Source organism: Erpetoichthys calabaricus, chromosome 10 (assembly GCF_900747795.2).
Source record: "Erpetoichthys calabaricus chromosome 10, fErpCal1.3, whole genome shotgun sequence".
In the NCBI taxonomy this organism is placed as follows: domain Eukaryota; kingdom Metazoa; phylum Chordata; class Cladistia; order Polypteriformes; family Polypteridae; genus Erpetoichthys; species Erpetoichthys calabaricus.
Genome location: NC_041403.2, coordinates 144,287 through 169,666, shown reverse-complemented (window position 1 = coordinate 169,666; position 25,380 = coordinate 144,287). Strand labels below are relative to the sequence as shown.

The 25,380-nt window shown below is 47.5% G+C and overlaps 4 protein-coding genes across 4 annotated transcripts in view; 3 read left to right on the top strand and 1 right to left on the bottom strand.

Moving 5' to 3' along the window:
- The window catches only part of LOC114658628 (putative C->U-editing enzyme APOBEC-4), a 131,474-nt gene that overhangs the window by 61,965 nt on the left and 44,129 nt on the right, over positions 1-25,380 (top strand). The window lies entirely within an intron of this gene.
- On the bottom strand, positions 71-16,425 carry edem3 (ER degradation enhancer, mannosidase alpha-like 3). The gene is made up of 19 exons (XM_028810699.2): positions 16,049-16,425; positions 15,688-15,733; positions 15,490-15,590; positions 4,079-4,118; positions 3,799-3,911; positions 3,566-3,719; positions 3,355-3,489; positions 3,168-3,273; positions 2,991-3,088; positions 2,792-2,917; positions 2,634-2,717; positions 2,472-2,555; positions 2,270-2,394; positions 2,019-2,184; positions 1,766-1,929; positions 1,517-1,673; positions 1,247-1,438; positions 1,009-1,174; positions 71-922 (listed from the first exon to the last, which is right to left on the bottom strand). The coding sequence occupies exons 1-19, from the start codon at positions 16,204-16,206 to the stop codon at positions 432-434; spliced, it is 2,706 nt and encodes a 901-aa protein (XP_028666532.2). The 5' UTR covers positions 16,207-16,425; the 3' UTR covers positions 71-431.
- Positions 16,673-19,797, top strand: npl (N-acetylneuraminate pyruvate lyase (dihydrodipicolinate synthase)). The gene is made up of 12 exons (XM_028810698.2): positions 16,673-17,113; positions 17,277-17,347; positions 17,422-17,495; positions 17,569-17,656; positions 17,743-17,800; positions 18,292-18,367; positions 18,445-18,537; positions 18,845-18,990; positions 19,080-19,126; positions 19,233-19,317; positions 19,405-19,444; positions 19,524-19,797. The coding sequence occupies exons 2-12, from the start codon at positions 17,277-17,279 to the stop codon at positions 19,667-19,669; spliced, it is 924 nt and encodes a 307-aa protein (XP_028666531.1). The 5' UTR covers positions 16,673-17,113; the 3' UTR covers positions 19,670-19,797.
- LOC114658669 (vesicle-trafficking protein SEC22b) overlaps positions 24,733-25,380 on the top strand; it is a 5,433-nt gene continuing 4,785 nt past the window's right edge. Inside the window, exons 1-3 of the mRNA XM_028810696.2 lie at positions 24,733-24,899; positions 24,991-25,100; positions 25,193-25,353. Of these exons, the coding sequence (XP_028666529.1) occupies positions 24,825-24,899; positions 24,991-25,100; positions 25,193-25,353 (346 nt within the window). The 5' untranslated portion in view covers positions 24,733-24,824. The remainder of the gene's footprint in view (positions 24,900-24,990; positions 25,101-25,192; positions 25,354-25,380) is intronic.

Genomic DNA, 25,380 nt, shown 5'->3' with positions numbered 1-25,380 from the left:
TGGCAGCTGCCCCAGGACACACACCAACCCCCGTCCCAACTGCACCTGAGCCAACACGATGTTCCCTACACCAGTGCATCATTTTATTAAAGTTCAATAAATTACGGCTTCAACAGACGCCTGCTCTTTGCTCCCTTAGGCCTTGGCCATGCCCATGACTGCTGCATTCCTTTGCCCCCACCGATGGCTAGGAGTCTGGTTCTGCCCACCAAGGGCTCAGTTTTTATCCACAGCCATCAGCAGGACAGGCACTCTTGGTGACCACACGAGGTACAAAAGCAAAATGTTTCTCTCCCCCCCACATCCAAAGGGCAGCCAGATGAGCCAAGAAATGGACTTCGTGGTCTGGGGATGACTAGGCCTACACTGGGCCCCCCCCCACCCACCAGCACTATATCCATCTGGTAAAAAAGAAAAAGTCATGGCAGAGGTCAAAGTTCATCTCTTTCCATTTGCCGAAAGGCCTCAATGTCTTCTCTCCAATCGGAGAGGATCGACTCAATTGTGTGGCTAGTGCCCTTCTTGTCCTGCTTGTCCTTGGCCTCTGGTCTCGGCTCTGCCACTGGGTTATTATCCTTCATTTCCAGGTCTTCAGAGTGCAGTGTGTGGGCACCTGGGTCAGACATACTGTCTTCACCAGAAGAACAGTCTTCCCTGATTTTGTGCTCCACACCCACCATATCACTTGGGGGTGTGCAAGCTGCAGGTGGCTGCTTGGCACTGATAGGGGCCTCTCCCCGATCTCTGGCCCGGTCCGACAGCAGCACCTCCACCTCCTGGAATTCCTGCAGAGCATTAAGGATGATTGAGCCCTCCTTATGGAACAGGAAGAGCAGGGGGATTGTGATGTCATCCGTGCTCTTGCCATCTCCTGCCATCTGAAAGAGCGGGGCTGTGTCACTGCTGCTTCCTTCATTGTCATCTAATAGACCGAAAAAGAGAGCTGAGAAAGTGCCATGCCCACTTAATGAGAGACGAGGCCCCGCTAGTGACGTCATTTCTGCTTACCCACGACGATGCCCCCGATGGCTCCAGCCTCTTGCACATGTCGAGCTTTTTCAGCAAACATGCACAGGCCCCTCTGCATTAGAGCAATTTTCCCTGCTAGGGTGGCAGAGTTTGTTACTTCAGAACAGCCGTTGATGGGCTCGGCCAGGGCCACGAGTCCACGTACCTGAGGGTAGGGGAGAAAGGTGACCGTGAGGTGGCACACCATACATGTGCCAAAAAAAGACAAACGACTCACCCCAGCACTGCTTTTGGAGAGGTCCAGACCAAACTGGGCAGGGCCGGCAGTGAGCACCACTCGCCCGAAGAAGGGCTGGGAGACAATCTGGACAGCACGAGGAGGCAGCTGCTCTTTCTGTTGCTGGCTGGACAACTCGATCATCTCCTGCATGAAGCGAAGGCCATCCTCAGCATCCAGCGCACTTGCTGCCTGTAGGGTTCATCAAGTATGTTTGAGTGGTGCCAACAACTGGCCAAGTTGGTAAATCCCACAGTGACCACTCCTTACCTGTGTGGCATGCTGCACCAGCTGCACGCGGCCATCCTTCAGGTGGATCAGAGAGACACCCATGCGCTTCAGGATGTCTAGATGCTCAGCATTGTTGGCCATGAAGTCCCTTGCCCTTAGTGGTGGGTGCGACCTTGCAGAGGGAGACGGGGCGCTCCTGTGTGGCAGAAGAACGCGTCGTCAAAGAACCCAGTGGCTGATTGCTCAGCCATGGAGCAGCGGTACACGCTTTTGAACCCATTCACATACCCCTGCTGGCTACTCCGTGGGCAGTTCTTGTCTACCACTCCTCTCACTGGCTCCCTGATGTTTTGGGCAAAGGCAGGGTCGTTTGGAAACAGCACTCGTGTGTTGGGGCAGGACCAGTCAAAGTTGCTGTCATCCAGTGGTGCCGCTTCAGGGGGTTGTGCGGTCTGAGCAAATGAAAGTGAAACCCTGAGATGTTGCTACCAAGCCAGAGGGGCTTGACTGACATCGCAGTCAAGCTTCTTGCTCCCCTTACCGCATTAGTCTGCCTCCAGGCACGGGTAGTGGTGGACAACCAAAGTGGAAGCAGATGAGCCTCAGTTGTGAAAACAAACTCCTCAATGTCAAACAGCAGGTCCTCCTTGTCAGCAAAGAGCAGGAATAGGTACTTAAACATCTCGGCCAAGAAGAAGGAGTCCATTCTGTGACAGGAAGAAAAGGAGCAGGCCATTCATTTGAGGCCAGGTTCCCCGGTCCCACCGACCCCCAGACCTCCTTTCATCTCACCTGTCTTCATGGCTCCCTGTCCGTACGTCCTTCATTGCTGCAAACCCACAAGGCACCCGTGCAAATTTGTTCAAATTGTCCAAGATGGACTTCCCAGCCTCTAGGTAGTAAGGGTCCCCCGTGGCCTGGCAAATGGAAGTGCTGTGAGCGCTCGTGTCACAACAACTGCAGTACAACACACACCGAGCTGAGCTCCACTCACCTTATACAGAAAGTAAGTGCTCTCAGCAAACTCGGGCCGTAAGGGGTGCTGCGCCCAGTGGACACGGAAATCTGTGGTGAAGGCCTGGGAGAGATCAGAAACACGCTTAGTGATCGGCTGGCTGCTCAGAGATGGTTCAGCCCATCTGAGGAAATGACCTACCTCTGGCAGGAAGTTATGCTTCTTGGTGACCTGATAAAGCATCTCATGAGTCTCGATGGCAGGTCGGATGTCTCCTTTCAACACCTTGAAGCACAATGGTGTACCTGTGAGTACCCGAATAACCCCAAATCCTCTGGGCACAAAATGCCCGCACATACCTGCAATCCTGGGAAGAAGGCAAGCAGCGAATCCATCCAGGTGCGGGCGTTGAGCAGAGGCTTGTGGATGTGAACGTCCAGGAGAAGCGGTGGTTGGCTGATGTATTTCATTATTGACGTGTAGTGCTGAGAAGACAGAGTAGCTTCCATTTGGTACCATGCAACTCCCCCAACGCGAAACAACCGGCTGGCCACTCACTGTGTTGAAGCGTTGCAGAAAGAGCTCATCTCCCAGCAGGACATAGGCCTTCAGCAGATACTCATAGTACGAGTCAATGCCAGCTCCTACACCGCTGTCTACAGAGAAAAGATCAAATGTGTGTTGGTAACCTCCAGTCTCATCCCTAAAGCAACCCAGCATAGCAGCACTGCTCACCTCTGCGCACCCAGTCACCCGTGTGAATGTTGATTGTGGTCCCAACCAGGTTGCTGTTCCTCTGCCGCTTCTCCCACAGGAAGTCAAGAGCTCTTCGAGCTTGAAACTACAGGAAAACAGTCAGAATAAAGATGGAGCCACATTGTCCAAAACCTGGTCACCATCCCAGCCTCTCAGGCAGCCTGACCTCAAAGATGGGGTCCCCAGTGAATCGACTAAGTGCTGCAAACTCAAGGATCATGGTCCCTGCACAGGCCGTGCAAGTGTCCGTCTCTGTGCCAGTCCGGGCCTCAGGACTCCGCAGTCCATGCTTCAGGTTGATCTGCATGAGGAGATGCTATGAGACAAATCAATCCGGCCGGCCATCGAGGGAGCCCCCTCTTACTACAGACACCTACCCTGGGGTACGGCAACCCACTTGTTGTGTTAAAAGCCGGCAACAGCCTCAGCCCCAGTTCTTTGGCCATAGTCAGCAACTCGCCACGGTACCAAGACATGTACGGACCATCTTCCTGAAGTTTTAGAGCCACAGAATGGCCTCCCAGCAGACCCCTGTGGTCAGACATAGCAGTTAATATCTGTCCTCACGCACACCTTACCTTCTTGAAGGGTGTACAAGTGCTGAGCTCACCCAAGGACCCTGATATTGGTCTCAAACACAGACACGACAATGTCGTTATCAAGCCGGACATCCTGCAGCACTCGGCGCACAGCCTCCTCAAACTCCTCTGGCTTGTTCAGGACCTGGACAGATGAGCAGGAGAAAAGGGGTATGCTCACAGAGCCAAGTGCTCAGCCAACAAGACGGAGCAACAGTCCACCATGTGCTTCTTTGTTAGCCCCGATATGATGCACATGACTGGCTGCCACGCACGAGGTGACAAATGTAGGGAAGCTAAGAGGATACTCACCGCCAGGGTGTCCAGCGTGTCCACCAGCGTCAGGGAGAACCTACAAAACAGGCCAGAAGGCAATTAAAGAAGGCAGCATGGTCAGCCTATTAGCCAATGGAGTCTAGAGATGATGCACAAGAGACCCCCACTTTCACACTCCTGTATGGGTCTTACTGCCAGGAATCACACGAGCCCCATTAAACCCACAAATAAAGGACCTGAACCCTCCCTTTAAGGGTCCGCACGCTCACAAGTGGAGACAGACGACCAGAATGCATTTACTTGTCTGACAGATGCTTTCATCCAAGGCGACTTACAACTTTCCAGATATTAGGGGTTCCATGTCTTTCGTTTTTCCAGTTGGAGCGCAGGCAGGCTCAGGGTTAGGAGTCCAAAGCTGTAACTACTACGCCATTTGTAAATTTATACCTGGCCAAAACGAATAAAAAAAGTACCCAAAGCAGCAAGTTCAACGGTGTGCAGCACACAGAAATGAACGGGGGGACATTTACATCAGCCTTCCCACCGAGGTGTGTGTTGGCATGTGTGCGTCCCTCCTGCCCCTTCAACATCTCGTTCCTCCGTCTGTCCTTTCTCTCATTTGCCCGTGGGCTGCACAGACATAACAGGATATTTCAGCACATTCCCAAGCCAAGAAGTTCTACTTTCCTTTTGACGCATTTCTGGATTTTCACAGGCGGTCCTATGTGCCGTTAGAGAGCCCATCGCCATACGCTACGCTACGCCAACACCTGACCCGAATGTAGAGTACCGTTGAGTAATCAACTCCGATTCCTTCACCCACAATGTGCTCAGCAAAACCAATAACTAAATAAGCAAATAAAACCCACAAAGTATCGACACCTTTCAGATCAGAATGCAAGCATTTGATACAGAGACGTGGCACCAGAATGTCACTCATGTTTGAATGCTTGAATCAGAAATACCCGGACATTTCCACTAAGGTACTTCACCCTCGTCATATTAAAAGATGGATTCCCAAACTTGCATGACGTGTCAATGCAAAGTAAGTGAGGTTGTGGACTTAACACAAATTTGGTGGAACCACTGCCACTCTGTGCCACCCAGTTGCTGGGTCTTTTATGATGCAAGTGTGGCAGACACATGTGGACATTGGTAATGAAATACCCCCGGGACACAGTCACTCCAGTCGCAGCTTCTCTCTCACATCACCGGTTCCTACGTACTCATCTGGCAGTGATGACTGCACACTCACGGTCACAACTGCAAGTCTTTTCGTTTTGTCTTTCAATTCCCTGCCATCATGAGGTCCTGCACTGAATGCCATGTGGGGAGGCACCATAGCGGGCATGTTGCGGGTGTTCCTGGTGCTCTGCTAGGTCACATCTGCCAAATGCATTTGCTTTTGTTCATTGTGAACTTGCAGTGCACATGCAGAATGCACATCTGGACCCCCACATATCGAACTGGCATGAATTACAAAATTAACCTAAACATTCAAACAAAAATTGTGAATGGGGCTGCAGTGTGAACACGGCCTACAGCAGGCCAAAGTTCATCTCACGAAAAGAATCTCAAAAGCCGCAGAGGCGCTTCATCAGGCGTGTGACGGCTCATTTTCAGCGTGCAGTTAGCTAACATCACCTTTGTTCCCCTTTTTCTGATGAAGATCTCCGAATGCGGCCCTTCTCTCACTTATCTTACACTAGCAAAATACCCGCGCTTCGCAGCGGAGAAGTAGTGTGTTAAAGAGGTTATCAAAAAAAAAAGGAAACATTTTAAAAATAACGTAACATGATTGTCAATGTAATTGTGTTGTCATTGTTATAACTGTTGCTGTGTTTTATATATATATATATATATATATATATATATATATTATATATATATATATATACACACACACATAAACATTTATATACATATACATATATATACATATCTACATATACACATCTACATATATATACACACATACATAAACACACACATAAGACTTACTGAGTGAAACGGGCTTTCATTGACAATCATGTTACGTTATTTTTAAAATGTTTCCTTTTTTTTTCATAACCTCTTTAACACACTGCTTCTCTGCTGCGAAGCGCGGGTATTTTGCTAGTATATATATATATATATATATATATATACACATATACACACATACATGCAGTTTTAATAACACAGAAATCAATATAAACATTAACATCATTATCATATGAGAATATGAAGTAATATATAAGAAGCACATTTCATATAAATATAAATTATTAAACAGTAAAATCTTCTTCTGTAATTTGCTACCGTGGCAATTTGTGTGTCTGTCCAGGATTTTAAATGACCTGTAGCTCGCAAACCGTTGCACCTATACACTTGAAATGTGGTACACATATAGTACGTCACGTCTACTATCCGCTTTATGGGTGATGATTGTTTTAGTCTTTTTATCTTTATTTTATTTTATTGTAGAATCAACTCCTATCTGCGCACAGCAGGGCAGCCGTGGGCGGATGCGTATGGTGTATTCACTCGATGTTATCGTGCATTGCGCTGTCAGTGGTATTTTGATAAAAGAATTTGAACAACATATAAGAAGCGTATAAATTATTAAACAGTAAAACATTAACATTTAAGAAGTAAAGTTACATTAAGTACTACTGCTGTGCCTTCGGGTATACCTCATTTTTTGTTTGCCCATTACATGCTTAAATGTATACATTTTTTGGTGCACCTACCCGAGAACACGCGACATATAACCGAGCGTGGGAGAAGCATGGATTTTAAACACGCGTTGAGTTGATCTGCTGGTCTCCCTCGTGAAATAACTGGTAATGTTTGACTAAAATCTACAGCGAGTAAAACGACATTACCTCCTATTTTTTTTTTTACGATCTCTGAGATCTTGCTTTTTTCGGTTCAAGGCTTCATAAGCTCTTTTATGTTGTACTTATCCCAAACCATCATCTTTGAATGTTGCAAGACTTTCGCCTTGTATGTAGATCGGGGTAATTACATTCATTGCATTCCTAGTCTGAATCACAATGTGATTGTATGGGTGGTTACCTGGCACTGTAGGGTTGCCACCCGTCCTTTAAAATACGGAATCGTGCCGCATTTGAGAATGAAATTGCGCGTCCCGTTTTGAATCAATACTGGACGGGATTTATCCCGTATTTTTTTTATCATTTTTTTTTTAAAGCAGCGTCTCATGCAAATCATCCCACACGCATTTTATGAAGATGCCTCCTTTCCTACTTTTGATTGGGTAATACTTGATGTCATCGTTAGTTTGATTGGTGTTTTTAACTGTCCAGTGAGGAGGGCGTGTCTTTTAAGTACAGTCTGCAAAGTGTTGGCACTGAGATGTGGCGTCAGCGCCATACTTGAAGCCCCTAACGTTGCGGTCAGCAAGTCGGCTAACATCCGCCATGTGCCGTCTTTCAGTTGCGAGAAGCAGATCATAGAATGGTTGAAACTGTTGCCCCTAACGTTGCGCCACGGCGTGTGGTTCGTTTATAATTTTTTGCTGTTAGCTGTTCGCGGCTCTTCCTCCATTTCCCCCTACTTCGTTCTTTTATCTCGCGAATATGTTATTGCAATCCTTAACGGGAGCGTTTCAATAAACTGATTGAAAATAGTTTTGCATTTACCTTTTTAGTAAAAGGCGAGCTTTTAAGCCTGAGAAATCAGCCCGTAAATGCACACGTTTAATTGCACATGTGTTAATATGTATGGTTACACAGTATTAAAAGACAGTGAACAACGTCAGTTACCTTTGTTCCCGCGTTTGATAAAAGGTGAGCTTTTAAGCCTGAGAAATCACCCCGTAAATGCACACGTTTAATTGCACGTGTTAATATGTATGCTTACACAGTATTAAAAGACAGTCAAAAATTAACGTCATTTACCTTCGTTCCCGCGTGTGACTCGTGCTGTAAATCTCTTCCTTGTTTTTAGTTCACGTGATTACGTAGGAGGCGTGATGACACGATACGTGACTCCGCCTCCTCCATTACAGTGTATGGACAAAAAATATGTTCCAGTTATGACCATTACGCTTTGAATTTCGAAATGAAACCTGCCTAACTTTTGTAAGTAAGCTGTAAGGAATGAGCCTGCCAAATTTCAGCCTTCCACCTACACGGGAAGTTGGAGAATTAGTGATGAGTGAGTCAGTGAGTCAGTCAGTCAGTGAGGGCTTTGCCTTTTATTATTATAGATTAGTGCCAGCTTTAGACACTGCAGGCTGGCGGACATTAAGGGTTACGACAAGACCTTCCTACCCCTTAGTGCAATGAAGAATTGGCGTCTCTGGGCGGTGGAGCAGCACAAGCATACAGAGGAGGGTAAAACCACACATTACTGGAAAGAACCTGCTTCTGAAGAACTGACCTCGTAAACACATGGATGGACGGACAGACGGCACTCACTGCAGGATCTGACCCCTGTGCGCCATTCATCACCACCCCTCTAGTCTTCTCCACGCTAAAACTTTTCCCCAAAGCACACCACACAACCGTTTCCATCTTTTCACAGCAAGTCAAACCGAAGGATCAAAGACCTGCACTCTCGTGGTTTACACTTCACCCACTGGGGCCTACGCTGCCCACAGCGATGCTTCTTTGTACACCCTGGTGAGCCCCCCAGCTCGCTTTAGCTTTATTTAGAGAATGGAATGCTTTTCTAAACCAATCTGAATTATGAGTCATAGCTGAAAATTTAGCAAAAGGGCAGACGCCTTGAAGGGTGTTGGCCAACTACCTCTCAGTCCTTCATCACCTAACAGCAATGCGTGGTGTGCACACTGGCACCAAGATGGCAGCTGTTGCATCATGCACGAGGATGCTAAACATTACAGAGGGAGTGGGGAGAAATGTCAGCCATCACTAAAGCATTTGAGTAGTGAGAAGAGCATTATGTAAATACAAATAAGAATCATTATTATTAATTAGAGTGGACGGCTTTGCACTTGTCAAGAATTCATACTTGTGACAATAAAGATAAGACACAAAAGGACATGTTGTGCTTATTTTCACAGAAACTTGTTAACAAATGCTAATGCTGGAAGAGGGTGCCAAGAGTGGTCTTTTTGGTCAATGGCACCATGCTGGAACGGCTTGCCAACTCACCAGTCCACCCTTGAATGCATGGTCACGGTTCACGCCAACAGCAGCCATTGAAGTTTCATTCACAGGCACAGAAGAGACAACACCCTCAATACTTAATCTGAGAAGCTCCCACAATCAAAGCAAATTCAGAGGCTCTGTAGTCTGATGGGCGTTTAGATCAGAACATGAAGAGAATGTCAAATCGACAAGCCATGTTGCTTACATCTGAAGGCGTATTCACGAAGCATATCTGGAGGACCTCCATGTGCTCCATTCTCAGTGGTCTGGGGGGGTGATTTGATCAAAGGCCACCAAGTACAACACGGAACGTGTCACTCTCCGCGGCTCAGGCCCTCAGCGATTCTAGGGCCACTTCTACAAATACGGCATCAGAAACAAACATTTCAACAAGCGAGATGAAATAACAGAAAGCACTGGGGACACAGGAATGGCCAATGTGCTCAGGACAGGAAAACATTTCTTCTGTAGAAGTTCCTGCAACACAACACAACACAGCGAGTGTCTCTTTTAGAGCTGAAAACTGCCCACCCACATCTGAGGGGGTCAAGCAAAAAAAAAATAAAAGTCCTGAGCCCGAATCTTTGGACCACAACAGCAGAAATAACATGGAACTCAATTTGTCAAAGCTTCTGCAGGACACAAATAATGTAAGCGCTGCACTTTACTGTGACGCCTGTGCAGTTTGTCCTTATCTCTTCACAGCTACGAAAAGAAACAAACGAGAGGGCAACAACATAAATGAAGAAAACGACTGCAGCAAAGCTACATGGGGATTATTAAGGAAGTCATGAAAGGGATTTCAATTTACGTCCTCAAACAGTGAAGGCCAGTGCATACGTCTGTTATTGGCGCCTGCAACGGAGAGTGAAGACAGCAGAGAACATTATTGAGGTGCCTCTCCCTTCACTACACTACAGGACACAAACGCAGCATTGAGCAGGACCCCTTACACCCCTCACATGGGCTTCTGCCATCCAAGAGAAGACGCTGCAGCATCACAGCCAGATCTGCCAGGCTGCACGAGAGTTTGACCCCCAAGCTGTCAGGCTGCTGGCTGGGATCTTCCACATGGCCTCAAGCTCCTCTAAAAACAGAACGTTATACATGACGGCCACTGTCCCGTAAAGACGAGTGTGCAGGTGGAAAACAACTGGGAATCTCACACATTTGACACTCTTGATATCCTTCTGCTGTGAAACATTCTGACCTGTCATCGTCTACACGTCTTACACAACTGTTACCACACACTGATCGTTTCTGTATTCTCTATCTCTATTATTTATCTCTATATATAATCTTCATTTGGATCTTGATCTTTGTTTGTCTGCGAATGAATTAGAACAGGGGTGGGCAAAGTCACTCCTGGAGGGCCGCAGTGGCTGCAGGTTTTTGTTCCAACCCAACTGTTTAATAAGAAGCACTTATTGCTCTAGAAACACTTCTGCTTCATTTTAGTTATCTCCCTCATTAAGATTTTGAGCCCTTATTGCTTATTTAAGTCTTAAACAGCTGCATTCTCAGTTTTTAATTGCTCCTTATTAGCAACAAGGGGGCTTCGCTCGCCTACCCCCGGTGTTGGGTAACCCGAAATACATTGATGAATGTATGAGATATGTTTGTAGCTCCGTTAGTCGAGCTGTTTGGTTTTGGAGCCGAGACAGTTTTGCTTCCGCGGTTTCAGATGCGCGTTGTAGGCGCCGACGTCTATTGTTTTTGTCCATGCGGGCTCGTGTTTGTAGCTCCGTTAGTGGAGCTGTACAGTTTTGGAGCCGTGATCGTGACTCCATTAGTTCTCCGTTGTTTACCGTTAGTAATATGAGTAATTGCACTTACTGTTAATACGGAGCGGTTTCTGTGGTTGTACTGTTAATAATGCATCACTGCAATTTGATTCACTTATGCTGTATAGTTTGGACGTGTGAGGATGACGTACGTTTAAAACAGAGCGTTCATTTATTCTTATTACGCGTTGTAGGCGCCTTTGGCTTTCGTACTAACTCGCGCCTTCCGTACTATTATGCTGTGTATGGTGGACCTTTGTGGACTCCGTACTTTTTCCCATTTCACTCTGGGGCGGGGGGCTGAATCCTCTTTTTTGTGTGGCTGTGTCGTTACCTATGGGCGCGTTGCCTCATTTCTTATTTACGTTAGTTGAGCTCCTTTGTTTTTGAGCCGTGACGCATTGTAGGCGCTTATTTACGTTAGTTGAGCTAATATTATACCTGCGGTGCCGTGTGTGTGTTTCATGTGGTATCGTTGTAGGCGCATGCGCCCTCCGTACTATCTCGGGTTTGACTATGCTGTGTTTTGTGGACGTTTGGGGATGCCGTACTCTCTCCGGTTTGATTGTGGGGCGGGACGCCGAAGCCTGTTGTGTTTGTTTTGTCTGTGAGTACTCATATTATTGTATTACTGTAGCACCTTCCGTACTATGTCGGGTTTGACTATGCTGTGTAGTGTGGATGGTTAAGGTTCCGTATTGTCTGTGCTCGTTGCTTTATTTCGTATTTCTGTTAGTGCTCACTGTCGGCGCCTGCGCACTATGTCTCCTGCGTCCATATCCGGTTTATTCTCTGTTAGTAATATGGATAAGATGCAAATGACAAAAGAAACCAGCATTTCTCCATTTAGCTTGCTACCCTTTACACCTGTGTGTATTTATTGTGCACTATTTGGTTTAATTAAATACTTGGAAGGAAAGAGAAGAGAAAAAAGTGAAGGACTGAGAATTACTCATCTGTTTTACACTTCAAAGTATTTAGATGATATCCTTAGAATTGAAAAAAAAATCTAGGATATGAGAATGAATTGACAAAGCAGAGTTAAAGCACCAACAAACCATGAAATGTAATTATTGGCAAGGATTGTTTCCTAATTAAGCAACTGGGTTGGAACAAAAACTCATGGCCACTGCGGCCCTCCAGGAATGACGTTGCCCATCCCTGAATTAGAAGAAGCACTAGATGGCAGTAGAGAGACAGCTAAAACATAGGCACTGCATTAAGAATCTCCTCCAGGCTTATACTACTGAAGACTGTAGTACTCCAGTCACACCTCAAAACACAGACATTCAAACTAAACAAATTGTTGTGCTTTAAATTAACTAATCTTTATATATAATCTTCATTTGGATCTTGATCTTTGTTTGTCCGCGAATTCCACACATGCGTAGACCACCTTCCAGTTTAGTTGTTGTCGCCGTTGTTGTTACTCACGGATGTCAACAATGTGCCGGAATAACAAAAGGGGTGGTGGACAGTGTTACGCTGGTTAGCTCCTGAGGCCTGGTTAGAGAATGAGATTGCCGAAGATAAAAGGTACGTGCCTACGTTACATATGAATGAAAGACAGACAGTGGGTAAAATGAATGACAACGTAACAGCACAGTTGCACCGTGGCTTGCTCACATGTCAGTGAAGTGATCCCTATTTATGCTTTAAAGAGCCTGGATACCTATGTGTCCCCCTTTTATAACCATTGCTCCGTGTATATTGCCTTACTCTTTGGATTGCCACAAAGCAACCTGCAAGATTGGAGAAAGGTTGAGAAGAGACTGTGAGAGGAAACGACAGCGTTGTGAAAACGAGACAGACTGTGAACGGACAGAAGCAGAAATGCTCCTCCACCACCACATAATTACTATTCGGACAGTGATTCAGAGTAGGCCGTTCCTATCAAATCAATGTCCAAGGGTTTTCTTTTGTAATTTTGTTTCCCTTATAAAAAATCATAATGCTGTGCAACGAAGGGCCCAGTTCACGAGTGGCAGCCATGTTTAAACAGGGAGCTCTTCACAGACAACTTTAACACGCGCAACGTAGTTGGGCGCACATGGCTAGTTTACTATATTTATGTATCTAGATTGCCTAATACCATACATTGCATCAATGTTCATATTGCTGCTACTTCTTTGTCTCGTCTGGTTTGTGTTTCAATTTTAATTTTTGATTTGCACTTCATGTTGTTACACTCTGGACCCTGAGCAACGCAATTTCGTCTATCTGTATACTTAACAATAAAGTTCGCTTTGACTATTCCCTGACACTTTTTGGATTAAAAAATACCAATCTCACAAGAGTCCACACATTCCACGCAAGTCAGCAAGTGTAAGTCTCACAGGCGGCCATACGGACGTGCCGACTGCATGTGTGGCTGATGCTCCTGCACATATGACCCGCGTCATGCCATACCAGTCCCTCGTGCTGCATTCGTGTACTGTTGGACAAATGGGACATTTCCCCTGAGATACGTGGATTTCCTATGAATCGACTGGGAAGTGCGGTGACATTGACCTTTCAACAATAAAAATACAACCAGATTCATCAAAATGTGCTTTTCGTTTGCTTGATTTGTATTTGGGGCTATGCAATATATGCCAAGTGTGTTTAGGGCACTGACATATGAAAAAAGAACCAAGTAGTGTGGTGGACAGCAGGACCTTCAAAACTTGACTTGATGTTATTGTGGAGGAGTTAAGAGGATACGACTGGCGAGCTTTCTTGGGCTGAATGGCCCGTTCTCGTCCAGATTGCTCTTAACAAAAGTGACCTTGTGTGCCTCCTAAAACCCAACCGGAAAATCTACATGAACTTCAAGTGGGGAAGTCACAAGGGGTAACTCAAAAATGTTCATGCAAGCTTGATTTGTGCCCAAACGCGCCATGGCACAGTCACTCACCACCCTCTTCATCCAAACGAGACCATTTCTTTTTAACACTCCTCCCTACTACACCAGTGTCCTTCACTGCCATAACCAACTTCAACCCCCTTTTGAGGATCAGTTTAAAGACCACCCTGCATGTCTGCTACTGGAGACATTTTAACCAACCCCTTTATTGCTGCCTTATATTAAGAACCAGCCAGTAAATACTTTTATGAATCCAAATCTGCCATACACTGGAAATCCAGAGGATTGCCAGAACATTTTAAATCCCGTGTCTAGCGAAGAACTTGTCCATCTCTTACCAAGCCTGTGTGCCCTCTGCTCCAGGTCAGTGTATTTACAGGCAGGGAGCTTTAGTAGCCCAAGAACTGGAAGGTAAACCATAAGATGTAATTGCCATCTCCGACTCCCCACAAAACCTCAGCAAGTCACCGTACCGGACTGTGTTCCGAGTGCAGTGCTAGGAATGCTCACTTGAATGTGCTACAGACAGCGTCCGTCTTAAACGTTATTTGTTTAAGATCAAGGAAGCTCCTGCCTACACTGGGTACACACTGGGAGTGGTGCCACATAAAGTAAACTTGTGCACATTTCAATTTCTTTACTGCTCGGTGAATGGCAATTCAAAGACGGATGTTAATTCTAATGGGTGCTGCTTGAGTAGGTCACAGGTATGGAACTGCAAGCAACAGCAGCAGCAGCAGCAATGAAGAGTCAGCAGAGCAGTTCTGGAGACTACGCTGTAGCCATGCTCGATAGGGCTTTGGGGTCTTTTTTGGGTCATTTGGTCCATCTTTAAGGGAACATCCTGATGTCATGGTCATAACTGAGCCATATAAGCCACACTGTCCATGGTGTGATGGGCATCATTTAGGGAAATATCTGTAACAGGAGCCCCAGTCTCAGGTACTACAGGTTCAACAGAACATCACCCTTTGACCCACACACTTTCTCAGTCTCAGTTCAGAGTTGTGGGGAGGCCATACGTGCAGCGGTGGGTGCGCACACACACCCCTCATGGAGCCAGCTTAGATGTACCAGTTTACCTAAGCTACACATATTTGTGAATACCATAAAAAAACAAAATATCAACAACAACCGGGTTTACCAAAGTTAGCCACTTGCTTCTGAGGAGATACAAAGAAAATCAAAGCACCCATAGAAGAAGAAACACAAGTCTTCATGGGGTGAACTCTAGACAGAGACAGCGAGTGACAGAGACAGCAAGTGACAGCAGGACCTGCGAGGACACAATTGTAAGCACCATGCTGCCCCCAGCTGGTAACTTCAATAACAGAATTAACTAACTTTCACCATCTGAACCCACAGCTTCAGGCAAATAAGAACATTCAGGTCACACTGGGATTCTGCAAACCACTTAAGTACACTGAACTGGGATTGCCATCTATTTGCAGACTACTGAAAGATAATTACATGTGCTGGAAGTTGAAGCACTCCTCTCACAATCTGCTATTTCTTTAGTGGTAAATGTTATAAAATAATGGCTTACTGCATACGCTTCCGTAAAAGAAGCACTATTATTATTTCTGTACAATATAAAGCACTATTTAACCCAAACATCCATCATTCCATTTTCCTAACCCGCTCGTTACTTTCACTCCTTTAGCCCAACAAGAAGGCTGGCTTTGCCATACTCACTTGCCCAGGGCGTCATCCACATCACCCCGACTGGGCTCCAGCCCTCGTACCCGTCCCCGGCACGTCAGGGGCATCAGCTCGTCCGCTGGGTAAGCGTGGTCCTGAAGTGAACAAACAAGATGACAACAGTATCGGTCACTCCGGCCCGGTCACACCATGACGGGGTCAGTAGCCGTCCTCATCTCCTCAGTAACTCACCATGTAATTTCTGAACGCGTGATCGAACATCTCAAGCACTTGATCCCTGCAAAAAGACATAAAAGTGGCTTACAGGGCGGCAGACTTTACTTCTGGGCATCATTTCGTAGCTCCGGCGAGTGGGCATTGACCCCTCAAAAGCCCAGTTTGCTTTTCTCCATCCCTGACACACTTCGTCGGTCCTTCTCGCACTGACACGTACCAGCGAGCTCAGCTTGGACCGGCATGGGTCCGGTGCTCACAGGGATGATGAATAGTGCCAAGGGCAGCCCCACAACTGAGAGCCCCATCATCCGCCAGTTCCTACACGGTACGTATGATGCCAATCCTCTGGCCACCCGACGACCCCACCCCATTTTACCTGAGTTTGTGCCGGTCCTCTTTGGTCATTGTGTGCCCGAGTCCCGATAGCGAAAACACCAGCGACAGAAACAAAGTCAATGCCCAGGTCGCCGTGCACCCCCGTTGTCGGGCATGAAAGCTGCCAGGGGCTCCTTCTGTTTTCATGAACACAGCCATCCGGCCCTAGAAGGCCCTTTTGCTGCTCCTGCGCTGCCGTTAACGGTACCAGGCCTTGGCCTCGACGCTCCACAATAATGTCCCTCTCCCCAGGGCTGTCAGGCACTATAGGCCACGCTATCATGACAGCCACTGGCGCCTATACGGCAGCTTCCTCGATTCACCGCCATCGTCCTCTTAATGGTGATGACGCTGGACTCCTCCGTACTGACGTCGGCAACATCCTGCTGAGGCGGGCTCTTACGGCAACGTTAGGCAGCTCGCCATTCTGATTGGTCAACTAGTTGTCAAACACGCTCTTTTTTCGGCAATTGGTCTTTATTTCAAGAAGATCAGCGTATCGCATCAAACTAGGACGGAGACTGGCGGGAAGGAAGGCCATTGAAGTCAAAACCCGGGCAGCTGGGCGGGCTCTCACAGAGGGATGCACCAATCCAAAGTTGCGATCATTCGGTTCCGCGTCGCTCTTGCCGTAGTTGTCAGCTCTGGCCCGCCTTTTAAGCCAACACGGTTAAAGTGTAAATTAAAAAGTGAATACGGACGGATACTCGTGGCTGGTGTTGTCTAGTTTGCCTTTGCAGATACACGTTGCAGCAGCCTTTCAATAACTCCGTTTAAGTAACTGAGCTGCAGCGCAAGTGTATCGCAATGTAGTGCCCCACGCCTCTGTGGCAGCTAATCATGCTGCGTGCGTGGGCTGTTTGCACAACCGATTAAAGTGTGCAGAGGAGTAACGTGCAGCAAGAAGCTAAGGCGCACTAACGGACTCCTCCGCCCTCGGCGTTCGCTATTAGTACCGAACTACATTTCCCACAATGCATCTGGTCACTCAGCTGAAAAAAGGGTCATCTGACCGAGCTGTCGGCTCTAAGTGACTGAGACAGAACCCGCGAGGAACGACGGAAAGGTAAGACGGTGTGCAGTCCTTAGGAGAGCGATTCGATCCTGGATCTGCTGTGGGGCACACGGGGAGGACACATCGATACAGGGATTACGGGTTGGGTTAAGTTAAGCAGAGGGATCTGGACAAACATATGACTGCCCTGCCCGTGTGTGCTCTGTTCTCTCAGATGACTTCCTCCGTGAAACGACCATTGACGGGTCTGGTTGCAGCTACCTTTACCCCACTCACCCCTCATGGGTAAGCAGCTTCTGACGAGTTGCCTCGCCGTCTACCGTTCTGCCCTTAGCTCAAAATGCCGCTTTTATTTTAAGGGAGGTGGACGTGTCTGTGATCGGCCCATATGTGGACTATCTGGTGAACAAGCAAGGCATCAAGCACGTTTTCGGTAAGTTCTTCGCCTGTTGTGCTGCTTTGCTGCAGTCACTGATCCCTAAAGCGTTGCCCCTGGTCTTTGGCAGTGAATGGGAGCACCGGAGAAGGAATGTCGCTCAGCGTGAACGAGAGGAAGGCACTGGCGGCAGAATGGTGTCGCCAAAGCAAAAATAAGTAAGGAGGATGAGTCCTGAGGGGATGTGGAATGGTGGGTCAAGTGTACAAAGGAGTGACCCAGGGGTCTGTGCTGGTCTTGTCAGGTTGGAGCAGGTGATCATCCACGTCGGATGCTTGAGCGTCTCGGATTCAAAGGAGCTGGTGAGTCTCAAGAAGTTAGTCATTCTGCTGAGTCTGCTTAATGTGGCCCAGATAGGGAAGTTCAATGGGAAGATTTGCTTTGGTCATTTGTGTGCAGACGGTGCCCCCTAGTGAGAATTCTCTAGCTATGTTTTTACCCTCCATTTACCATGTTTCAGTCTTGTTGGGGTGGATATGAAGGTTTGCTCCGCTCATTTGTTAGGGTGACGTTCATGGCTTGTGTATAGTCCTTTTAAATGATAGGCACAATTGTATTTGTCCCCAGGGGGAAATCTGGCTTTTTAGAGGAGCTCATTAAATACATCAATAAATAAATATACACACATTATGGCCTGAGCACACATTAGAATGACTATAAGAAGAAGAAGATGTAAAAAAAGGGGACTTGTAATGTGTTAGGGGGGGGCAGGTGCTGCAGGCTTTGTCATTTCCTTAGCAGTGGTCTTGATGGTTATAACGACCGTAACAGAAGCTCATCACTTGTGCCGCAGGCCAGACACGCTGCCGAGATTGGGGCTGATGGAATTTCATTAATTGCCCCGTCCTTCTTCAAGCCGTCTAGCCGAGGTGAGTCCTGCTGCCTTCTAGAATGCCCGCTGCTGTGGTTTTGAACTTCACATGCCAATTTCTTCCTCCCCTGCCAGATTGCCTGGTGCAGTTTCTGAAAGAAGTGACTTCCGCAGCCCCCCATCTGCCCTTCTACTATTACCACCTGCCAGCCCTGACTGGAGTCCACAGTGAGTTCCTGCCGAGCTTTGCTTTCATCTTTGTAGGCTGTAACTTTCCTTAAGCTGTCATAGTGCTCTGCTTATCAATTACAGTACAAACTCTGAAACACAAGTGTGAATAAAAACACGAATATGCCAGTCGGTGCGTATTTAAACCAAATGAAAGCTGCAAAGAGTTGGTGAGCTGGGGACGCCTTCTGCCCCCTCGCGTAAGGCTTTGCCACCTTTGACAAACTGTAAAGACGTTCGTTTCTGTGCATTTCTGGCCCGCATAAGCCGACCTGCCCTCCGACCTTCTTGTCCCATTTTTGTGCAGTTCCGGCCGCCAGCGTCCTGGATGGAATACAGAAGTCCATTCCCTCATTCCAGGGCCTCAAGTTCAGTGACAAGGACTTGCTGGACTTTGGCTTATGTGTCTACAAGAGCCCAAAGTCTTGGCCCATGCTTTATGGAGTGGATGAGGTAGGCAGATGACCCACGTGGTGTAAAGCAATAGACCGGGCCCAGGGAGGTCCACTGTATCCTTCCAAATGATTTGATTTGTCTTTCAGCAACTTTTGGCTGGCCTGGCCCTGGGGGCACATGGTGCCATTGGCAGGTAGACCTTGCATCATTTATTGGTCTCTCTTATGTATGGTCTGACACCTTGTTGGTGGGTCCAGATGACCTCGTGTTAAACTGTGTCGCTGTCTTCTGATCTGCAGCACCTACAACTACTTGGGAACGACTTTTAATGAGATCCTGGATACGTTTGCAAAGGGAGACCTTGCCGGCGCCCAGATCCTCCAGGTACACCAGAGAGAAACATGACCGCCTGGGCTCCTTGTCTCCTGCTCTTCTCTTCTCTTACCTTTTTCTTTCTTTGTTTCCTTGCAGTTTAAAGTTCAGGATGTTATGGGTTTCGCCATGCAGCATGGTGAGTATCCCGGCCTTCTGCCCGCTCCTCTCGGCCGTCAAGCACAGTACCAGACATGGCCGCTCTGTGTCTTTTGCAGGTTTCAACCTGTCCCTCAGCAAGCGTCTGATGTGTCTGCTGTCTGGCCTGCCCCTTGGCCCTGCACGCCTCCCCCTGGCTCCCTGCTCCGAGGAGGATGCTAGGCTTGTTCAGGCTAAGATCCAGGAAACTCTGGGGCCTCAATGACACCCTGGAGGGCACAGCAGGGGTGTGGGCTTGGACTGTCTGTTTAGGGACTCTCAGTGCTGCGGGTGGATCTGACTTTATGTGCCTTGGAGCCGGCTGCTCTCTGTTCCTTGCAATAAATGTTTTTGACCCACCTACTGTACGTGTGCTTCATTGTAGAGCATGTTCTCCGGTAGGGGCAGGAACCTGGGCTGAGTTATGAGGTGCCATGCTGTGGCTGTCCGTGCCAGGGGGCTCAGTTAGGTGGGGCACTGACAGAGAAGAGAAATGTAGAGAGAGTTCCGAATATGTAGGGGGGAGAAGCAGTGGAGGAATAACCGATGGATTTGGTTACATTGGTAGGCCCACACATGTCTCTTTAGCGTAATTACGGATGTTAGCGCTACAGCAATGGCAGGTCAGGCTGTGTGCAGATGAGATCGTGTGGTAAGAATATGGTGGGAAGGAGAAGACCTGGGGCCTCATGTATAAATGGTGCGTACACACAGAAATGTTGCGTATGAACGTTTCCACGCTCAAATCACGATGTATAAAACCTAAACTTGGCGTAAAGCCATGTACATTTCCACGGTACCTCATACCCTGGCGTACGCAATTTCTCCGCTCGGTTTTGCAGACTGGCGGCACCCAGCGTCAAAGCAGTGCTACTGTTCCTGTGTGGTCTTTCTTAGCTCCACATTCCTGACGCGGCTTTATAAATACACTGAAACTAACTGCATATTGTTTATTAGTGTAATGCATCTGATTGTAATGAACCTGCTGCAATATAATGGTCCAGGGAATAGCCATAGTATTCCAAATACCAGAACTGCTTTAGCGTTGTTACTCTCAATGCATCTTCTTCTTCTTCTGTCAGCTGCTCCCGTTAGGTGTTGCCACAGCAGATCATCTTTTTCCATATTACTCTCACTGCACCACTCGGAGTATTTATATCACTGTGTCTGAGTGGGGAATCACAGCAGCAGCTGATCGGAAAGAGAATTATCAGGAATACAGCATGAAGCAGACGCTGACTCAGCTACAGCAAAACGCTTCAGAGACTTCCTAGTACGGACTTCGCGGTTTAGAAAAAGTTTCATCCCAAGAACTCTAAACGCACTAAATCAGTCCATCAAGTGCTCCTTGTAGAACTGTCTGGACTTATAAGTACAATCACCTCACTGTGAACTTGCACTACAGTTATAATATTACACAACCTGCGCCACTTTATAAAGCGCGTATTTACATATGATGGCGATATCATTTAAAGATGAAATGCAGCAAAATATGTTGATTATATTATACAGATAAAACTTTAACTTCATTTAAATAATCTGTATTGTTAATAATTAAACATGTGAGGACACGGTGCCGCAGCGCTAGCTAGTTCAGGGATTGTTCCTGCATTGCGTTGTATTCTTGCTGGTGCTGACGCGACACTGGAAGGATAGACGGATAGAATAATTAAACATGTACTACGAAGATATTTCAATGTTCCTTAAACGTTTTGAAGAATCGCCGTTCTAAGCTTACAGATGGCTTAACGTCTATTACAGAGCTGATTGTGTGGCGATTGGAGAAAGAAAAGTAAGGACAGGAATTGGAGGTTAGTACGTTTGAAAGAGACTACTGCTGTGATAAATTATTTCATCGAAGGTCGCGCACGGCACAGCAATCCTCTTGCATGAGACATGAACAATCACTGCGCCACCGTGTTCCCATGTTTAATAACATGCTTTCATTCCTATCATCATGAACAAGATATCACGTATACATCTCAGTATTTTAATTATTCAGAGAGCTGTAATATCACGAATGTAATGGATTCTGTGTCCTGTCGGAGAAAGAGAAAGTCAGTTTAAGAAGCAGGTAGTGATTCACACACATAGAGCACATAGAAGATCAAATACAGAACAAAGCATTTAACGTCCTACTTTAGTTACGATGGGATTTGAGAAACTAGTAAAATAAACGATTTTAAGATGAAGTTTATGATGTTCTACTTTAATGACAAAATAAACTATGTGATTAAAGTGGAAATTTCGAGATTAAAGTTGACATTTCGTGTCTTTTTTCCCCACTGTGTGCCTATGTTTTTTGTTTGTACCCTAATAAGCTTTCATATGACACTCAGACGGTGGGCTACGACTCGCCTTTTCACGCTGACTTTGATATGTGATTTCTTTTTTATTTCGGTCACTGTGCGACGTTGTGAACTTGAGCTTTCGAGTTTTTCCGACACTCTGTCACTCGATCAACTTCCTTTTGTTGATTATACCACTGTTTAAACCAACAAATAGTACGTTTTTCCTTTGCCTCCATTTGGTATTCGCTGAAATTCTTATATTTTCCCCCGTGCTTTTCCCAGAAGGCTATTTATATTGATTTGCATATTCAAAGAGGCGTAATTCTGGGAGGAGTTGGGGCGGGACAGAAGGCGTGTGCATGTGCGTTACTTTTCACGCTGATCGGGATTTATGTAGCGGAAGAACGTGGAAGTTTGCGTACGTACAGATTCCTGCATCTGGATTTTTCTGTGCGTAGGCACATTCCCGCTTTTGTGCTTACGCCATGTTATAGTGTGAGTTCTACACATGGCGTTATGCATGAGGCCCCTGGGGAGGACAGGGACCTGAAGATTAGTAGCGGAAAAGGGCAAGATGGCAAAGTTAACTGCCAGGAAGAAAAGCTTAAGAGGGTGAAGATATTCAACTAGAAGTAAAACACAGAATACACTCCGGCTGGAGAAAGGTGAAAAAAGGGGTCTTGAGTGTCACCACCAAAGAAGTGGAGGAAAGAGTAACACGTCGAAAACAGCGAGGGGTCCGACCAGCAGCGCTGCACACAAAGGTGCATGAAAAGAAACTGGATGTGTGAAGGAGATGGGGAACGAGAGCAGCGCTGGATTTACCATCAAGCAAAATAAGAGGTACGGCAGGGTAGGGTAGGGGGCACCACACAGATATTCCATTGTTGATTTACCATGGACACTATGGTGCAGCTGAACCAGGTCCACACATTAAATGAAAGAATTCCATACAAATAAACTGCTCCAAAAAATGAAAGGACCACTTTGAAAACCATCAGATCTCAATGGGGAAAAACATCCTGCTGGCCATCTCTACTGGTCTGGAGTGATGTGGTGATGTGTGAGGAATGAAAGGATGGAAATGAAAAGGATCAACCAACAGAAGGACCCCCAAAAATCAAAGGGAACTAATGAGGAGGCAGGCGAGTCCATTTGGTGAAATGTCATTGCAGCAACTCCAAATGGTACTCAGTAGTTTGTATGCCCCCCCCCCCCCAGGCCTGACAACGTCCTAAAGAGACTGCAGACCACATCTCCTCCCAGATCTGGACCAGGGCATCACTGAGCTCCTGCACAGACTGAGGTGTCAGATGGACCCAAACATAACGTCCCACCCAGAGGGGTCAGGCGAGTAAAGGGGGGGGGGGGAGGGGGGGGGAGGATAGTCAATGGTGTCAAGTCCTTCATCTTCTCGTCACATGAGGCTGGCTGGGCACAGGCTCTGACAATGGAGCCAAGGATTTCATCCCGATACCTAATGGCAGTCAAGGTGCCCGCTGTTGTCTAGCCTGTAGAGGTCTGTGTGTCCCTCCATGGATATGCCTTCTTCCCCAGACTGAACATCACTGACCCCCCACCACACCGGTCATGTTGAATGATGTCACAGTCACCATAACGTTCTCCACGGCTTCTCCAGACCCTTTCACGTCTGTCACATGTGCTCAGGGTGAACCTGCTCTCATCTGTGAAAAGCACAGGGCACCAATTGTGGTATTCTATGGCAAATGCCAATTGAGCTCCATGGTGCCCACTACAGGACATTGTCGGGCCCTCAGGCCACCCTCATGAAGTCTGTTTCTGATTGTTTGCTCAGAGACATTTACACCAGTGGCCTGCCGGTGCTCATCCTGTTCCTCCGGTGGGTCCTGCTGGTGGGTTAAGGACCTTCTACGAGGGGCTCTGTCCAGCTCTCCTGAGTAACTGCCTGTCTGTCTCCTGGAATCTCCTCCATGCTGCCCTTGAGACTGTGCTGGGAGACACCACAAACCTTCTGGCAATGCCACGTATTGATGTGCCATCCTACCTGTGCCAGCTCTGTAGGGTCCAGGTATGACCTCATGGTACCAGTAGTGACACTGACCGGAGCCAAATGTGGCCTCCCTCCAGCTGTTAACCCATTCATGCCTGTTTTGGGGGTCGTCTCCTTCTTGCCCCCCCAGTGCACCTACTGATGAGCCCCTCTGCTACTTCACTGAGCAGATCAACAGCCCACTAGTTTCATTGACTTGATGCTGTACTCTCATTAAAAAGGGTTCCCTTCATTTCTTTGAGCAGTATTTATACAATAAAGAAAAGAATAACAAAATAGTAATAATAGAGGTTAATATTCTATACATTAATCTTGGGAATACAATAAAATGAGAATCTGGTAAGTGCCCCACGGTCCACAGAGGCTCACCTGATCGTTCTTGTCCCGTTCAGTCGTCCACTGAGAGTGAGTGCGGCTCACACACACGTATCCATGCGCTTTAACCAGATTGTCAGTTAGGACCCATTGATTTAGCACTACAGCTGAATGTTTTTGGGCCTACTGTTGTGATTCTGAGCCCTTACTCGCCGATTTTAGTTGTAAACTGCTGCATTTCGGGTTTACTGCCTGCCTGCCTGTTGCCTTAACCAGCCATCAGTGATAAATGACAGGTGACATTTAAACCTGAGCACAAACATCAGGAGGGAACGGCGTAAAGACGAGGTTTTTAAAGAAATGACAGAGGAGGACAAGACCAAGAAGTACAAAACACAGGAATACTATCCTCCAAAAATGACAAATCTAAAATGTGACAAAGATTTGTCTTGGAAGAATGAAAGCACCAATGCATCATATCATTAAAAGAACACGTTTCATTATCTGCTAGGCGTGCCTTCTAAACACAAAACTGCTTGGAATGAAACACACATACCCAGGACCAGAACTGAAGATCTCCTGCCTTAGAATCACAGCGCGCAGGCCGCCCGCCGCACCACAAGAGGGCGCGCTAAGCTCACCTGGGCGCCTCATCTTGGACTTCCGGCCGCCATAGACGACCCGCAGGCTTTCCGTTACTCGGCTGCTCTCCGGTACGCTGTGTGTCACTGTGCTCCATCACTATGGTTCTGCTGACAATGATCGCTAGGATTGCGGACGGACTGCCGCTCGCCGCGTCCATGCAGGAGGACGAACAGGTGCGCTTGGTGGGGCGGTGTGGTTTGCCGGCTGCCTGCCTGTTTTGTGTTCCCTGTGGTGCTGACGCGCTGCTCTTTCTTTCTCTTGCAGTCCGGCCGCGACCTCCAGCAGTACCAAAACCAGGCCAAGCAGCTCTTCCGTAAGCTCAACGAGCACTCGCCCACCCGGTGCACGCTGGAAGCCGGGCCCGTCACCTTCCAGTAAGTGGCCCCCGGCCCCGCACGGTCGCCGGCTTCGCGAGCGCCGGCCGCTCCCAGTGACGCCGTGTCGCTGTCTCTTGTCTGTCTTTCAGCTACGCCATCGAGAAAGGGGTCTGCTACCTGGTGCTCTGCGAGGCGAGCTTCGCCAAGAAACTGGCATTCGCCTATCTCGAGGACCTGCAGGCCGAGTTCGACGAGCAGCACGGGAAGAAGGTGTCCACGGTGTCCCGGCCGTACTCCTTCATCGAGTTCGGTGAGTCGATGCGCATCCTCGGAGGGC

Coding starts and splice junctions, on each gene's coding strand:
- edem3 (XM_028810699.2), bottom strand. CDS start 16,206: ATGGCTGTGTTCATGAAAACAGAAGGAGCCCCTGGCAGCTTTCATGCC. Junction 15,734..16,048: donor GAGGACCGGCACAAACTCAG/GTAAAATGGGGT, acceptor GTCTTTTTGCAG/GGATCAAGTGCTTGAGATGT. Junction 1,930..2,018: donor CCTGGAGGCAGACTAATGCG/GTAAGGGGAGCA, acceptor TCATTTGCTCAG/ACCGCACAACCCCCTGAAGC.
- npl (XM_028810698.2), top strand. CDS start 17,277: ATGACTTCCTCCGTGAAACGACCATTGACGGGTCTGGTTGCAGCTACC. Junction 17,496..17,568: donor AGGCATCAAGCACGTTTTCG/GTAAGTTCTTCG, acceptor GGTCTTTGGCAG/TGAATGGGAGCACCGGAGAA. Junction 19,318..19,404: donor CCGGCGCCCAGATCCTCCAG/GTACACCAGAGA, acceptor GTTTCCTTGCAG/TTTAAAGTTCAGGATGTTAT.